This window comes from Barbus barbus, assembly GCF_936440315.1.
Source record: "Barbus barbus genome assembly, chromosome: 50".
Lineage (NCBI taxonomy): Eukaryota > Metazoa > Chordata > Actinopteri > Cypriniformes > Cyprinidae > Barbus > Barbus barbus.
The window spans coordinates 12871480-12888338 of record NC_136728.1 but is presented as its reverse complement, the minus strand read 5'-3'; the positions used below and the strand labels follow the sequence as shown (position 1 = coordinate 12888338).

The 16859-nt window shown below is 38.3% G+C and overlaps 2 protein-coding genes across 3 annotated transcripts; one reads left to right on the top strand and one right to left on the bottom strand.

Moving 5' to 3' along the window:
* Positions 1 to 11: 11 nt before the first annotated feature.
* Positions 12 to 12673, bottom strand: LOC306868370 (uncharacterized protein; the record flags this gene model as incomplete). The annotated part of the gene is made up of 11 exons (XM_079414470.1): positions 12 to 199; positions 278 to 358; positions 456 to 594; positions 706 to 787; positions 1195 to 1245; positions 1758 to 1896; positions 2274 to 2358; positions 2457 to 2656; positions 2739 to 2835; positions 3163 to 3264; positions 12449 to 12673. The coding sequence occupies 11 exons, from the start codon at positions 12671 to 12673 to the stop codon at positions 12 to 14; spliced, it is 1389 nt and encodes a 462-aa protein (XP_079270596.1).
* Positions 12653 to 16560, top strand: LOC306868485 (V-type proton ATPase subunit E 1-like). 2 transcript variants are annotated; one of them, XM_079414675.1, is made up of 10 exons: positions 12653 to 12915; positions 13045 to 13095; positions 13925 to 13990; positions 14075 to 14184; positions 14256 to 14322; positions 14419 to 14508; positions 14845 to 14913; positions 15020 to 15114; positions 15200 to 15287; positions 15383 to 16560. In XM_079414675.1, the coding sequence occupies exons 2-10, from the start codon at positions 13063 to 13065 to the stop codon at positions 15443 to 15445; spliced, it is 681 nt and encodes a 226-aa protein (XP_079270801.1). In that variant the 5' UTR covers positions 12653 to 12915; positions 13045 to 13062; the 3' UTR covers positions 15446 to 16560. The 2 variants fall into 2 exon arrangements, with proteins under 2 accessions (XP_079270801.1, XP_079270800.1); XM_079414674.1 differs by lacking the exon at positions 12653 to 12915 and having other exon boundaries at positions 12918 to 13095.
* Positions 16561 to 16859: the final 299 nt, after the last annotated feature.

Sequence of the window (16859 nt, the reverse complement as noted above, 5' to 3'; positions counted from 1 at the left end):
ATACATTTCTCTCAATAAGGGTGATTACGAACATATTCCATAATGTATTTGAGACCAAACCAGGTCTCCTCTGCAGTGGGGATGATCTGGTTGGCAGGCAGCAGGAAACCGTAGTAGCCTGTATCACGCAACTCAAAGGCAAAGGAATATTTGATGCCAATATTGTAGGTCCAATCGATGCTTCCACCACTTGCTTGGTCTGAAATGTAACAGGCCAGTATCACAATCAGAAAACAGCCATATCTTGGTACTCAAGCAGAGCATGCAGTCTACTTACAGATAATTTTGCAGATGCTACCGACTTGGTATCTGGTGTTATAGAGGGAGGTGAGTTCTTTGATCGCAGCTGTCCCAACAGCTATTGAAATTTATAGGATTATAATCAATGATTGACATTCTTCTACAAATTGTGTAGTTTATTAATGTTATTTTGTATATAGATTTTTGTAAATAACTCACCTGCACATTGTTGATTATGACAGTGAGAGGGATGGTGTTTTTCTTGAGGAAATCCTTGACAGCATACAGACTGGAGTGAGGCACACGGATGTCAACAGGTCGTTCAGTCGAGATGGCATGAGTCCAGAAATCCAGCTAGAGGATCACAAAATATATAATCTACAATCTGAGAGATTTCCACGTCATATTGCATATATGTGATCAAATAATAATTAAAACATGGCACAGAAAGCATTTAACAGATACCCCAGAATCCACGTCCCTTTTCAGCTTTTTCAAAATCTGAATGTGGTCTTCAGATTCTGCATTGATTCTGAGAACTTGGTCTCTATTAAGAAAGAAAAAAAAAGACAATTATACATTGTGAACAAGAAACAAGGCTGGTATGGTTATAAGTCATAAAAGGACTGGACCACAAATACATGAAAGAGAGTCAATTAATAAATGGAAAGATATAAAAACAAAATTGGGACAAGGGACCAGAAAACCTCAATTAAAAAGAAAACATTACTTCAGTCATTCAGTGTCATTCATTAACACGTCTAAACAAAATTAATCCAAAGCAGACTCAATTATTTGTAATCACATTATTGATGCATAAGTTAATTGGGTATGGAAATAGTTTATTCTGAAACTGATCTGTATCTTATCTTTACCTTCTAATGGTGTCAGCTCAGACACAACCGCTTCCTGTTATTTATGACACTTCAAAATGCTGATGAAATTATGCCAGACCTCTCGATGGTAAACCCTACTCTATGGGCGACATACAGAGACAAGGCTGGACTGATCAATGGTGAACCATATATGCTTGTAAAACACATTGCAAAACCCACTCTCTCCCGAGAAGAAGGGAATCACACCAGTAATGCACAATCTCTTAAGGTATTAATGTGAAAACTTGCTTGTCTTATAACACTTCTTATAAGATCTAACCTTATAAGGGCTGCCAAAAAGACCGTTGAGGTTGAACACAACAAAACTCAGCAAATTTGACCCAAAAAATACTGAGATTTCTTTACAATGTAAACTGCTATAAAAGTTATTGTAGAAATTTGAACATTAACCATCACAAAATGGATTTGAGGAATTTGTTTGCATTGTGAATAAAGATAAAGGACTGAATACAAATTCTGACCTCTGTCAAAATTGAATCATGGCATTTTGGACAATGCTGAAGCGCAATAAATCAAATGACATGTTTGATGGCATTCTATGTGACCTTTATTGAAGCTTCATTACATTTCTCTTAGTAAGGGTGATCACAAACATATTTCATAATGTATCTGAGAGCATACCACGTCTCCCTTGCAGTGGAAACGATCTGGTCGGCAGGCAGGAGGAATCCATATTCACCAGTGTCACGCAACTCGAAAGCAAAAGAGTATTTGATGCCACGTAGGTAAGCCCAGTCAACACTTGCACCACTAGCTGGTTCTGAAAAGAAACATGGATTTTGCAATACTGAGACCACTTTTTCAAATTCTTCAGTCTTTTCTAACATGCAAATTGACCTTTCAAATCAACACTTTCTACCATAACAAACCAACGAAGAAACAAACTCATCATCTGTCACATTTTCATGTTTGAGTGAACTCTTCTGTTTAGGTTCATATTAGTAACTTTTTGAACCATTTTTTCCTGAGCGTGAATATGCTTTACTTGTTTTGCTTGGACAAAGTTTTCTAGAATATATCTTGAACATTCTTCAGTAAGTATTGATAAATAAAGCACATTGTTGTCTAATTAAACATATTTTACTGTTATATTTTGGCAAATAAATTTAAAACCAAATCCACTTCCAGTCCACTTACCAATAATGTGGAAGATGCTTCCAACTTTATAAATGGTGCCATGCCAGGAATTGAGGGCTTTGCTTGCCCGTAAGGCCACATCATGCTAGAAAAAAAACACACACACAAAAAATATCACTGTAAGATCATAAAACAGACAAGATTCAGAAAGCCAAGGAGGTTTATGGGAGTAGAATTGCTTACCAGTTCAGTCCGATCAGGAGCATCTGTGCCACTGTAGCCATACGGATACATCAAGAGCTGCATGTAAGAGTGAAGGGTCATGTAGGATTTGAAGTTGCCGTGGCTCATGATGAAATCTGCAATGTTTTTCACTTCAATCTCAGATTGAGCAGAAGGACCCCGGTAGTCTTCAGCGCAGGGGTCATCGCTTGCTCCAGGACCTGGTGAAAATGTAGGCGCATTTAATAAAAGCAAAGTTATTCAGATCTGTTGCAACATGAGAAAACAACAATATGAATTTACCACCAAATTCAGCATCCCAGTTTCTGTTGAGGTCGACACCATGGCATTTGGGGTTAGAGGTCGCAGACCGGCTCTTACGCCACAAACGGTAAAACTCCTAAGGTAATGTTAATTAGCAATATATGCAATTACAAAAGCTTATAAAATGCTTCTAAATATTTATTTGTGCTTTATGCAAACCAGTAAATGACTGCTTACTTTGGAAGAAATAAAATGAAATAAAATCCTGCTAAAAAGAATCTGTAAGCATCCATTTATTAATGGAGCTCATGTGTAATAGCAAGTGAACTACAAAAACTAAATGTGCTGTCAGATATTGTTTTTCCTGTCAGAAAATAAAAATAAAAAAAGAAAACAGCTCTGAATGTACTATGACAAAAAGACTGAAACACTAAAGGTACAATTCTTCAACGATCTCCCTCACCCTGTCAGCAAGCCACACTGCAGTAGCATGAGAAATCCACTCCCTCGCATGGATTCCAGCATCAATCCAGATTGCAGGTCTTTTCTCTCCACCAGTGCTGAACTGGATGCATTGCATATATACAAAAAATTCAGGTAGTGATACATAGATATTAGTCTGTAATCTGAGTTTACAAGCATATGATCCGTTTACCTTCAAGACATACATGGAACGGTTCTCATAAGTCAAGTCAAGTCAGCTTTATTGTCAATTCTTCCACATGTACAGCACATACATACAGAGAATTGAAATTGCATTACTCTCAGACCCCTGGTGCATACAGTTAACATTAAACACGTTCAGATACAGATAAATACAGTTTAAACATATGTACATACAACTATACAAATATACAAATGAGGATATTGTAGAAAAAAATAAGAATTAGATCGATAAGTGGCATAAGGCGCATGGCAGATAGAGTGCAAAACCAGTTAAATAAAAACAACACCGTGTAGATATATTTGTAGTGCAAAAGAGCTTATTAGTCTGAGGACATTGTAGAAAAATAAAAAAGAGAGATAGATAAAGTGCATAAGGCACATGGCAGAATAGATGGAGTGCAAACCAGTTGAATGTACAAAAACAAAACTGTGCAGGTTTGTTTTGTTTTGTTATGAGTGTAGTGCAAGAAGAGCTTATCAGTCTGTTAAAGTGACAAGTCGAAGTGACTGTTCGGATAGCTTTTTGTCAGACTATCCGAAGAGGTAATTTGCAGTCAATGTTGGATGGGTAGTGATCAGCCAACGCTGCACAAGTGACAGGTGCCGGTCACAGTTTGTTGGTCGGTCGGGGGGGGTGTCACAGAGTCAGAGTTCCTAGTGTGTTGCTGTGTTAAATGGGGGTGAAAGAGGGGAGGGGGGGCAAGGACGGGAGGGAGTTCAGCTTCCTGACAGCCTGATGTATGAAGCTGTCCTTCAGTCTGCTGGTCCTCGCCTGGAGACTCCGCAGTCTCCTCCCTGATGGCAGCAGACTGAAGAAGCTGTGTGTCGGGTGGGTGGGATCGCCTGCAATGCGGAGGGCTTTGCGGGTGAGACGGGTGCTGTAGATGTCCTGGAGGGAGGGGAGAGAGACACCAACGATCTTCTCAGCTGCTCTCACTATGCTTTGAAGTGACTTGTGGCAGGATGCGTTGCAAGCGCCATACCACACAGTGATGCAGCTAGTTAGGATGGTCTCGATGGTGCCTCTGTAGAAGGTGCACATGCGGAGGAAGTAGAGACGCTGCTGTGCTTTCTTGGCCAGTGCTACAGTGTTGTTAGTCCAGGAGAGGTCCTCAGTGATGTGCACACCCAGGAACTTGGTGCTGCTCACTCTCTCCACAGTCGCACCGTTGATGGTCAGAGGGGCATGCTGAGTGTGTACTCTCCTGAAGTCAACAACAATCTCCTTCGTCTTCTTCACATTCAGAGAGAGATTGTTGTCACTGCACCACCCGGCCAGGCGGCTCACCTCGCTCCTGTAGTTTGTCTCATCTCTGTTGCTGATGAGATCCACCACAGTCGTGTCATCCGCAAACTTAATGAAAATGTTGGAGTTGTGTGATGGTGTGCAGTCGTGGGTCAGCAGAGTGAAGAGGAGGGGGCTCAGCACACATCCTTGGGGGGCCCCAGTGTTCAGTGTGATGGTGCTGGATGTGTTACTGCCGACCCGTACTGCTTGAGGTCTCCCGGTCAGGAAGTCCAACAGCCAGTTGCACAGAGAGGTATTGAGCCCCAGCTGGGCCAGTTTGTGAGTGAGCTGTTGAGGGATGATTGTGTTGAATGCTGAACTGAAGTCTATGAACAGCATCCTGACATATGAGTCTTTTTTCTCCAGATGTGTGAGGGCTGGGTGGAGGGCAGTGGTGATGGCATCATCGGTCGAGCGGTTGGACCTATATGCAAACTGGAAGGGGTCCAGGGAGGGGGGGAGGACAGACTTGATGTGGTGCAAGACTAGCCGTTCAAAGCACTTCATGAGGATGGGAGTGAGTGCTATTGGACGGTAGTCATTGAAGCAGGATGGAGATGACTTCTTAGGGACTGGAATGATGGTGGTAGCTTTGAAGCATGTGGGGACAACAGCCTGATTTAGTGAGATGTTGAAGATGTCTGTGAAGACCTCAGTGAGTTCCACTGCACAGTCTCTCAGTACACGCCCAGGAATGTTGTCAGGACCCGGAGCGTTGCGTGCATTGATCCTGCTGAGGGATCTCCTCACACTGTCCGGGGACAGCGTCATCACCTGGTCACCGGGAGGAGGTGGAGTCTTCTGTGCAGTGGTGCTGTTTTGTGCCTCAAAGCGAGCAAAGAAGGCATTCAGCTCGTTCAGCAGGGGGATGGTGTTGTCACAGGTCTGTGGTGGGGGCTTGTAATCCGTAATGGTCTGTATCCCCTGCCACAGGCTCCGCGTGTCTCTGCTGTCGCTGAAACGATGGGCTATCCTCCTGGAGTACTGTCTCTTGGCCTCTTTGATGCCGCGGGATAGGTTGGCCCTAGCTATCTTCAGGCCCTCCTCATCTCCAGCTCTAAAGGCAGCGTTCCGAGCCTTCAGCAGTCTGTAGACTTCCCCTGTCATCCACGGCTTCTGGTTGGCCCGGACAGTGATGGACTTTGTGACCGTTACATCATCAATGCACTTGGAGATGTAGGCAGTAACAGTCTCTGAGTACTCTTGGAGGTCTGTAGTATTGTTGTATGTGGCAGCCTGTTTAAACATATTCCAGTCAGTGGTGTCAAAGCAGTCTTGAAGTGCCTCTGACGACCCTTCCGGCCACACTTGAATCTGTTTGTGAACTGGTTTGGTGACTTTAACGAGCGGTCTGTATGCAGGCATTAGCATGACAGTGATGTGGTCTGAGGCTCCGAGGTGGGGGAGGGGGAGGGCCTTGTAAGCTCCTCTCGGGAAGTGCTGCCAATATTCACTTTAGAGATCAGGTTAGAGTGACTTGCAACAAGGGTGTCCATAAAATTGTAAATCTGAAAGGAATAAAAAGAAATTCAGATGTTTTGTTAGGATATGGTCGTACATGGACTTTTGCAAAAGTCAGTCCATGTACTTACAGTCTCCAGGGCATGATAAGCAGCAAAGTTGAAGCTCTTGGTCTGGCGTTCCACTTCTGCATTGCAAACCATTTCTTCTCTCTCTCTGACTAAAAGTTCCTGAGACACAGAAGAAGTTGAGCATTACTATTAATTTACTGAAAAATCACAACTTTTGAAATTTATAGGATTATAATCAATCGCTGATCATCTTCTACAAATTGCGCAAAAACTAATAATGTTATTTTGTGTATAGATTTCCGTAAATAACTCACCTGCACATTGTTGATTATGACAGAGAAAGGGATGGTGTTTTTCTTGAGGAAATCCTTGACAGCATACAGACTGGAGTGAGGCACACGGATGTCAACAGGTCGTTCAGTCGAGAAGCCAAGAGTCCAGAAATCCAGCTAGAGGATCACAAAATATATAATCTACAATCTGAGAGATTTCCACGTCATATTGCATATATGTGATCAAATAATAATTAAAACATGGCACAGAAGGCATTTAACAGATACCCCAGAATCCACGTCCCTTTTCAGCTTTTTCAAAATCTGAATGTGGTCTTCAGATTCTGCATTGATTCTGAGAACTTGGTCTCTATTAAGAAAGAAAATAAAAGACAATTAGACATTTTAAACAAGGAAAAAGGCTTACATACGTTAATAAGCCATTAAAGGAGAAAAAAAATATCTGAACTAACCCATTAAAGAGCTCCTCGCAGTGAACTGCTGCCAGGACTGCAAAGACCGCTAGATAGAGTCTCATGTTCTCCTGTTCTGGGAATGATCTCTACTGTAGGTCTCTTTCATTTAGAGCAGCTCTTATACACTCAGAGACATATGTTGAGCTCTCAGTAATATTAGTGCTGATGCAGGTTAATGTGACTTTTGTCACCTGATGCAGCCAACGTTTGTATGTGTATCTGCTCCAGGTGTGCATTGCTTTGTGTATCTCAGTGAAAAAAAAATGAAGAGGGACAAAGAAAAGTTTCAACTCACATGAAATCCACTTTATAGCGTGTATAAATCAAGAGTGAAAGATACTAGCCTTCAGAGCTGTTCATGTCAAGGCCGAAGGTCAAGATGAGAAATTATCTGGGTATCAGTCTAATTTACATAATCTAACATTTAAATATATTTAGCATTACTTGGATTTAATCAATACTTTAAATATGCAAACAACACCAATCAAATTTTAGCCTTTAAAAAGTCATTCAGAAATATATGTCTACAAAAAAAAAATAGATAGCATGTGGCCCAACAGGTTTTCCCATCGAGAAAATCACCTTTTATCATAATATTTAGTCTTGGACGTTTAATTGGATTAAATATATTCTCTTACAATTGTTCACAATTACAACTTTTCCAAGAATTAATACCTTCTGCACGCAGCAAGTCATAAAGTCTTCTTCTTCTTCTTCTTCTCAAGTTTAATGGCGGTTGGCAAACCAAACTTAAATGGTGCATTCCCGCCACCTACTGGATTGGAGTGTGGATAACGTTATGGTAGTAGTGACCTAAATCCTGTTACTTAAATGAGTGTCTTTTAAGAAATTAAATACTTCTTCATATTGATAGAAAAAACTTCCATTTCCATTTCTCTTAACGCTTGAAATAATTTAAATCTTTCTCTTGCATAAGCCTCACATTTTAATAATACATGTTCTACTGTTTCCATATTTTCGGAACTACATTTTTCACAATACCCAGTCTGGTGTTTCCCAATCCTGACCATACTTTGATTTAGTAGACAATGGCCAATGCGCATTCTTGAAATTATAACATCCTTCCTCCTATTTCCAAAGTTTCTTCTTTCAAAACCAACTGTTCCTTGAATTTTGTATAAATGTCGACCCTTATTTCCACTGTCCCACTCCTTCTGCCATTTCTTCCTAATTTCCTTTGCTATTATACTTTTTATCTCAGTCTTACTCAATGCAATTTTAATATCAACTTCTTGAAATTTTATGGCCTGTTTGGCTAAACTATCCACCTCTTCATTTCCTGCCACCCCCATATGAGCTGGTATCCAAAGAAAATAAATAATGATACCCAATTGTCTGATTCTAAAAAGACTTTGTAATATTTCATAAATTAAGTCCTGTCTAGCTGTAGAAATACCACTTGCTAGACTTTCAATTGCAGATAAAGAGTCTGTGCATATAACTGATCTGATTGGCTGAACTTCTTCGACCCACTGTAATGCTAATATAATTGCTATTAATTCTGATGTAAATACTGAAATGTGATCTGATGTTCTTTTCAAAATGTTGACTTTAAATTGAGGTATAAATACTGCTGCAGATGTTGTACCAGAATCTGGATCTTTTGAGCCATCAGTATATATCTGAATGGCACTATAATATACATGATCTATGTAATCTTGTACCTTTACGCTATCCAGGATATTCTCCTCATTTTGTTTATCTTTGTGTAACTGGATATCTACAAAAGGCATTGGAAAAAACCAAGGAGGAATTGCTGGCAGAACCACACATGTAGCAATATTAACATCTTTAATTATTTCTCTTGCCTCCTCATTAATAAACCATCCAAAACTTGTTAGTTTTTTATAGTTATATTCCCAACAGTCTCTTAAAACATTCTTAACTGGATGATTTTCCAATTGACCTTTTATGTTTGCCCAGTACCTCATTCTTAACTTAATCCTTCTCATTCCTAGTGGCATTACTCCCGTCTCAACATTAAGTGACGACACTGGTGAAGATCTTATTGCTCCACAACATATCCTTAATGCTTGATTCTGAATTGCCTCAATCCTAGCAAGCTGAGTTTTTGAGGCAGAACTATACACCATGCTACCATAATCTATAGTTGCTCCAATTAGTGCCACATAAATACTTTTGAGCGATTGCCGATTAGCTCCCCATTCAGCTCCAGCAAGACATCTCATTATATTTATCACTTTTTTACATTTATCTATTATTTTCTGTATATGTACTCCGAAATTTAATTTTGAGTCCATCCATACTCCTAAAAACCTAACAACTGATGTCTGCTCCAATGTTTCTCTATACATTTTAATATTTATATTAGGGTTCGTCTTGTTTTTTGAAAAACAAATTACTTGTGTTTTTGCCATAGAGAGCCTAAAGCCCCATTTATTAGCCCATTTTTCTATCAAGTTGACAGCATTTTGAACCTTTTCCTGAACAAACTTAACATTCCTACCTCTTTTCCATATTGCAGCATCATCAGCATATAAGGATTTCCCTATCCCAGGTTCTATCTGAGAGAAAATGTCATTGATCATTAAGTTAAACAAAATAGGACTGCTGACACTTCCTTGAGGAGTTCCATTCTCAATTGCATAAATCGGAGAATACTCACATCCCACTCTGACTTGAATAGTTCTATTTAACAGAAAGTTCATAACCCAGTTATACATTTTACCTTTTATTCCCATCATATCCAGCTTAATTAAAAGTCCTTCCTTCCACAGCATATCATATGCCTTTTCAACATCCAGAAAGACACCTACCAAAACTTCTTTATTAATCTGAGCCTTTCTTATGTCAGCTTCCAAACACAGCACAGAATCCATAGTGTTTCTCCCTTTTCTAAAGCCACTTTGATAAGGGGAGAAGATATCCCTCCTCTCGATAACATAAACCAGCCTGCTCATTACCATACGCTCCATAATCTTACATATATTTGAGGTTAGAGCTATTGGCCTATAATTAATGGGTTGCGTATGATCTTTTCCTGGTTTTGCTACTGGGATAATTACTCCATGTTTCCATTCCATTGGAAGCTTTCCTGAATTCCATACCTTATTATAAAGATTTAAAATGACATTTAATGAAGAATCTGATAAATGCTTAATCATTTCATAGCATATCTCATCCCTACCTGGAGAAGATTGTTTAGTCCCTGCCATTGCTCTTTTTAACTCATACAAAGTTAATTCATAATCCAATGAATCTCCAGTTGACTCCTTAACTTCCAATATATGTGGATTCTTTCTCACACTCTGTTCCCTTATCTTCATCATGTCATTTGATACATTTTCATTACTATGTACTTTCACAAATGTTTGTGCTAGTATCTCTGCCTTCCTGCTATCAGAGACAACTACTTCCTCATTATGAATTATCGTCGGAATACTATTATTTCTTTGTTTTCCTCCCATCTTTCTAATCATATTCCAAACCTCATTGATTTCAATGTTTCCCCCAATATTATTGCAGTACTCTCTCCAATAATTTCTTTTTGCTGTCCTGATAACCCTCCTTACAATTGCCTGAGCTTTTTTATAAACAATAAAATCATCATAGCTAAAAGATCTTCTTACTTTTTTAAGCATTTTGTTTCTTTCTTTAATTGCCACATTGCATTCTTCATTCCACCATGGAACAATTTTCCTCCTACTACATGCCTTCTTTCTACCAAATACTTCTTCTGCTGTGCTCCTAAGAACCTCACTGATTTTTGAATTTAAAACATCAATATCTTCCACAACATCATCATTAATTTCAGCCATTTTGTTATGGCATATCTCTCGGTACAACTCCCAATCCCCCGATTTAAAATTCCACTTAGGAATTCTTTCCATACCTGTTTTTATTAAGTCAACTCCAACTGTACTACAAACAGGAAAATGATCACTACCAATAGTACTTTCATTAAATACTTTCCAATCACATCTTTGAGCTAAATTTTCTGACACTATTGTCAAATCTAACACAGAATATTTGCATTGAGAAAGATTAACTCTTGTGTAGCTTCCATCATTAATGCATACTAGCTCTCCCCAGTCCAGCATATCTTCTATGATCAATCCATTATAATCAGTATTAGAACTCCCCCATAAAGTACTGTGTGCATTAAAATCACCACACCACACCATTTTAAAATCCCCAATTCCTCCAATATTTTCCATCATATCCTTAGTTAGCTTGTCACATGGATTATAAAAATTGATTACCCTAATGCTCTGATTTCCTTCCCATACCTCCACTGCCACAGCCTCATACTCATTGTTATCTTCAACTTTCCTAAACCCTATACCTTGCTTAATAAATGTTGCTACTCCACCACCATTTCCTTTATTCCTGTCTTTCCTAATTGTCTCATACCCACTAATCAGAAAATTTAACTGTGGTTTAAGCCACGTTTCCTGAACACAAATAATATCTGGGTTTACATCACAATTTGCTATAAAATGCTTAAATTCTTGCCCATTTGCAATTAAACTTCTTGCGTTCCACTGCAGGATTACAAAAGCCATTATGAGCCCCCACATGATGTCTGACTGTTTGTCGTTTGTACCACGAGTCTTTCATTTATCATGTCAACTGATATGTTCTTTAGTTCCAAATATTTTTCTGCAGCTCTAATGATTATCTTAATCCTTTCAGATCTACTTTCAGTCTGCGCTGAACAATTCACCACTTCTGCCACAAAAGCTATAAATGAAACTTTGTCTTCAATCAATTCAATTCTTTTTCTTGGTGTTGGCATCTTACTAGGTTGTGGTTGTATCCTAACAGGGGCCTCCTCTACTATGCTTACTTTGGGGGTTTGTTTTACTTTTTTAAGTGCTTCAACATATGATATTCCTTCTTCCATTCTCACGTTTTGAACCTTAATTGCATCTTTCCTTACTTCACAACCTCCATAAGCTGCACTGTGCTCGCCCCCACAATTACAGCATTTTGGGGTTTTACCTTTTCCGCATTTACCATACTCATGATCTCCTCCACATCTTGCACATCTTTGTTTGCCTCTACATACAGCAGCCACATGTCCGTATTTTTGGCATTTGAAACACCTTATTGGAGGAGGAATGTATAATCTGACTCCATAGCTGACAAATCCCAAAAATACTCTTTCTGGTAATTTGATCTCATCAAAGACCAACATAACTGAAAGACTGTCCGTTTTCTCATTGTTTCTGAAACATTTCAAGCGTCTTACTTCCTTAACTGCTGCTCCCTTTACATTTCTTTTAATCATCTCATCTGAAACATCCAAAGGAATTCCAGATATTACACCTCTAATCCAGTTTCTCTCTTCTGGAATTGAGCATTCTATTTTATGTCCGATCAATGATTTAATTCCCAAAGTTGCTTTTTGTTGCCTACTATCTTTACAAAATAACAACAGTCTTCCATCCTTCATAGTTTTTATATTCTCTACAATCCCTACACTTTCTTTAATTGCTTTTGTAATTTTCAAAGGGTTGATGTTACTCACGGATTCGGTAGCAAACTTTACCATTACTTTATACTCCTTCTTCTTTCTTTGTGCCAGTTGACTTCCCTTGTCGCTTTCCGAGTCTGAAATTAAATCACGACTTTTCTTCCTTTTCTTTGTTTTAACTATGTTCCACCCTAAACTTGAATTTCCCCCACTATCTTCCTCAATCCTATCATCCTCCATTTCCGGATCGCTTCCGGAATCTACGTCAGTTCCTACCATCCGTACACCAGTCACAATCCAGCCGTTTGCCAATCCGCTCAATAGCCGTCACGTCGCAATCTTCCCTTAGTCGTACTCAGTCGGGGCAAACGCAGAATCTGTCCGACCCGGCGCACACCTTCCAGCTCAGTTACTTTTACCCAAACTGGACGTCAGTCATAAAGTCTGTTTGAAGTCAGAGCTCAAACAAGAAAATAAAAAATGGGCGGAGCCTTAACTCGGACGTGACGCTTTCAAATCACGTGAGTGGTACATCCTTGTCAGCTGACGCTTGGCGGAACTCCTGCAGATTTTAGTAACATAAATAAAGTAGTGGATAGTTTAGTTCAGTAGTTCCAAAGTTATATTTCCTTTGTTAAATCTGTCTTAAGATCGCAGTCAGATCAGCCATGGCGCTCAGCGATGCCGCCGTACAGAAACAGGTAAGAAAACCAGAAGTTCAGAAACTAATTTAGAGTTTATTTAATTAACCATTATATTTCAGATCAGGTCGTGTAAAGCATAAACATGTCTGTTGTAAGACTCATTACACTTTTGAAGTCCCATGACTTATATAACGAAACATTACAGGCATAAATCTGACGGAGTACGTTACGTTTAGATACTAATTTTATACTGTATATGTTTTATAAATTAATAACTAGTAATAAATAAATAATCATCAAAGTGTCATTATTTTGGTATAATCTGAACTGATATTTAGAGAATTGTCGTAAACATTTGTTTTAAGAATATGAAAGTGATTGTCTCATTATCTAAAAATCTGATATTTTAATAACGCTGATGTTGTTTATTATATTTGTTATGAATTATATATTGTTTTTAAGGTGTCCTTGAGTGTTTTGAAAGGCTTATATAAAAAAAATCAATTATTATTAAATTATTATTATTTATTGTCTAGCTATTGTGTAGCTAGACATCGTTTATAGATTCCATTCACTTTGAGGAGGACAAAGGCACCATCTCAAATCTAGAGTGCATTAATTAATATTGTGTGAGGGTTTAATGCTGTGTATTATGAAGCCAAAAGAGGAAATCTGTCCTTCAGTTGTCCAGCACACATCCAATGGACTTTCCCAACAGCACTGATGCAACACTTTCAGTCTCATTTCCCCATCATTTTCTACCCTCATCGCCTTTTATTTTATTACATAATCTCAATGAAGTATCAGAGGGGCTTGGGAACTCTTACATTGTAATGTAACCTTGCTTTGCTCTTTTATTGACATCGATCTCCTTGCATCTCTCCAGATCAAACACATGATGGCCTTTATTGAGCAGGAAGCCAGTGAGAAGGCAGAAGAAATAGATGCAAAGGTAAAGTATAAATGCAGTGATTAGCATAAGTGCATGAATATGGTATGAATTTGTCTGGAGCATTGTGTGTCTTGCGGCTTGCAGGCAGAAGAAGAGTTTAATATTGAAAAAGGACGACTGGTACAGACTCAGAGGTTGAAGATAATGGAGTACTATGAGAAGAAAGAGAAACAGATTGAACAACAGAAGAAAATGTGAGTTTGAGGTCTTTAAATGAGTAACATGAGACCTTATTATTTAATAAAATCTCCATTCAAATCCACAGCCAAATGTCGAATTTGATGAACCAGGCCAGACTGAAGGTACTCAAAGCTCGTGATGACATGGTTAAGGTATGACGATTATATAATTTTGACATTTCTATCGTTTATACTTTTATAGAATTGCAAGAAATCCCACCTTCATCTTCCTCATGTGATTCTTTGCAGGATCTCCTTAATGAAGCACAACAACGGCTGGCCAACATTGCCAAAAACCCAAATGAGTACTCAACACTGCTGGAGGGGCTGGTGTTACAGGTCAGCTGATTTCTATTTTAAATGAATGCTTCTTTTTAACTTTTTATTCATCAAAGAGTCTTAAAGTATCACAGGTCCCAAAAAATCTCAAGCAGCATAAACGTTTCCAACATGCAGTGGATAATAAATCGGCATATCATAATAATTTCTGAAGACTGGAGTTATGATACTGAAAATTCAGCTTTGGCACCACAGAAATAAATTACATTTTAAAATATATTAAACTTAATATAAAATTGTAATAATATTTCACAATATTACCGGGTTTTTTTTTTTTGTATTTATTACTTTTATGATTAATAATTATTTTATTACCTTTTGTTTTTGCCTTGGCAGGGATTTTATCAGCTGTTGGAGCCCAAGGTTGTAGTTCGGTGCAGAAAGGAAGATGTAGCGATGGTACAGGTGAGCTATGTTCACCGTCTCTGTTAACATCATATTCTGCAATGTGCATATGAACTATACAAACCTTTTACATTTTTAAAGAGGTTGATTTACCTGTTCATAATAGGCTGCTGTTAAGAAAAACATCCCCATCTACAAAGAGACAGTAAAGAATAATATTGAAGTGCGCATTGACGAAAAAAACTTCCTGCCCTCTGCCATGTAAGATCACTTATATACTCAGTTTTGTTAAAAAGGCTAATTTGTACATAATTAGATGTTAACTGTTCATGCTTTGCATCCTCAGCTCAGGAGGTGTTGAAGTCTATAACGCTGATGGCAAAATCAAGGTGTCCAACACACTGGAGAGCAGACTGGACCTTCTAGCGGAACAGGTAGAGAATCCAATCACATTGTAGAACAGGAAGAAACAGGATAAAAACTCTGTTGTATTAAGGTCCTCATATTCTTTGCTTTTCTATTTTCACAGATGATGCCTGAGATCAGAGTGCAACTGTTTGGTGCCAACCAAAACCGCAGGTTTATGGACTAATGGTCTGTTACTAAATGTGCTTTTGTGATAGATGGGAGAACGATTTGATGGGAAGTTTTATTTTCTTTTAAGGCCACTTTGTGGATTTTCTGAAGTTTCTGTTGCAATTCAGGAAATTCAACTGATTATATTTCAGCAATAGGTTGCTTGCTCTCTTTCTTGTGTGTTTTTCTTGAAAAAAAAAAAAACAAGCCAAAGAAAGTGGTTTAAAATGAAAGGCTTATGTGTGGTTATGTTACCTTATACCTTTCCTTTGAGTGTTTATTTAGCACTTTCTGTTTGAAAATCATGTCATCTGTGGAGAGAGTGGACCTCGGATATCTTCTCTCTGCCTGTTTGAACAAAAAGCTTTAAGCACTCAGGAATTTACATTGTTTTGGCTTTGAGTGTTGTTAGCTAAGCTAGCAGCCTATCAGGTTTTCCCTGGAAAAGGAAACCAACCATTCGATGTCTTAAAAAAACAAATATGGATGCCTCTGTACTTGTTTGTGTTTTCATTTGTAGTACAACTGCATTATACTACAGAGAAATAAATCAAATGTATTTTATTTATATGAAGCATTTCTGTGCCCATTACAATATAAACAAAACATTGCTTGTTGGTTACATCAAGTCAGAAATCTGACAGAGGCTTAAAGATGCTACATGTACCTCAAACATTAAAAACACGCTGCCCACTTGTGGAATTCCAATACACGAGATGCAAACTAGCATCAGTTGTGGTCCACAAACAATGTTTTGCATAATCAAATTAATGACTCCAGTCCAGACCATGTTTTCGAGAAACTTTAAAATACAAAAGCTCTTAAGTGATTTAATAAGCAGAGATGCCTATATCAGTCTTGCATATTTAATACAGATTGCTTGTTGCTCATTTCAATTATTTAGTGTAACATATGAATATAAAGCCTCTGAGATTTTTTTCTTCTTCTCGGAAATCAATTCTTGTCTTCCAGGAATATGCCACAACATATGTTTAAAAATATCTCTTTCTTGGTATTATTAAAATACTATATTATTTGAAACACTGTATTATCTGAAATATTTGAAACAGAAATATCTGCTATTGTCTCTTTTTACAGACGTACACACAAAATTAAACTATACAAGATCTCATTTCTCTATTTTTCACTGTACCCTTTTCTACCGAATGTTAAAAAAAAACAACAGCAAAATCAGTTCTCTACATAAGAATTAACTAATATATATATATATATATATATATATATATATATATATATATATTATAAGGTGCCCTTGAGCAAGGCACCGAGCCCCCAACTGCTCCCCGGGCGCCGCAGCATAAATGGCTGCCCACTGCTCCGGGTGTGTGTTCACCGTGTGTGTGTGCACTTTGGATGGGATAAATGCAGAGCACTAATTCCGAGTATGGGTCACCATACTTGGCTCTATG

What these genes read in the sequence shown, in the direction of transcription:
- LOC306868485 (XM_079414675.1), top strand. Translation starts at nt 13,063, where the DNA reads ATGGCGCTCAGCGATGCCGCCGTACAGAAACAG. An exon ending in CAGAAGAAATAGATGCAAAG is followed by an intron (nt 13,991 to 14,074) that starts GTAAAGTATAAA and finishes TGCGGCTTGCAG; the next exon opens with GCAGAAGAAGAGTTTAATAT. An exon ending in AAGATGTAGCGATGGTACAG is followed by an intron (nt 14,914 to 15,019) that starts GTGAGCTATGTT and finishes TGTTCATAATAG; the next exon opens with GCTGCTGTTAAGAAAAACAT.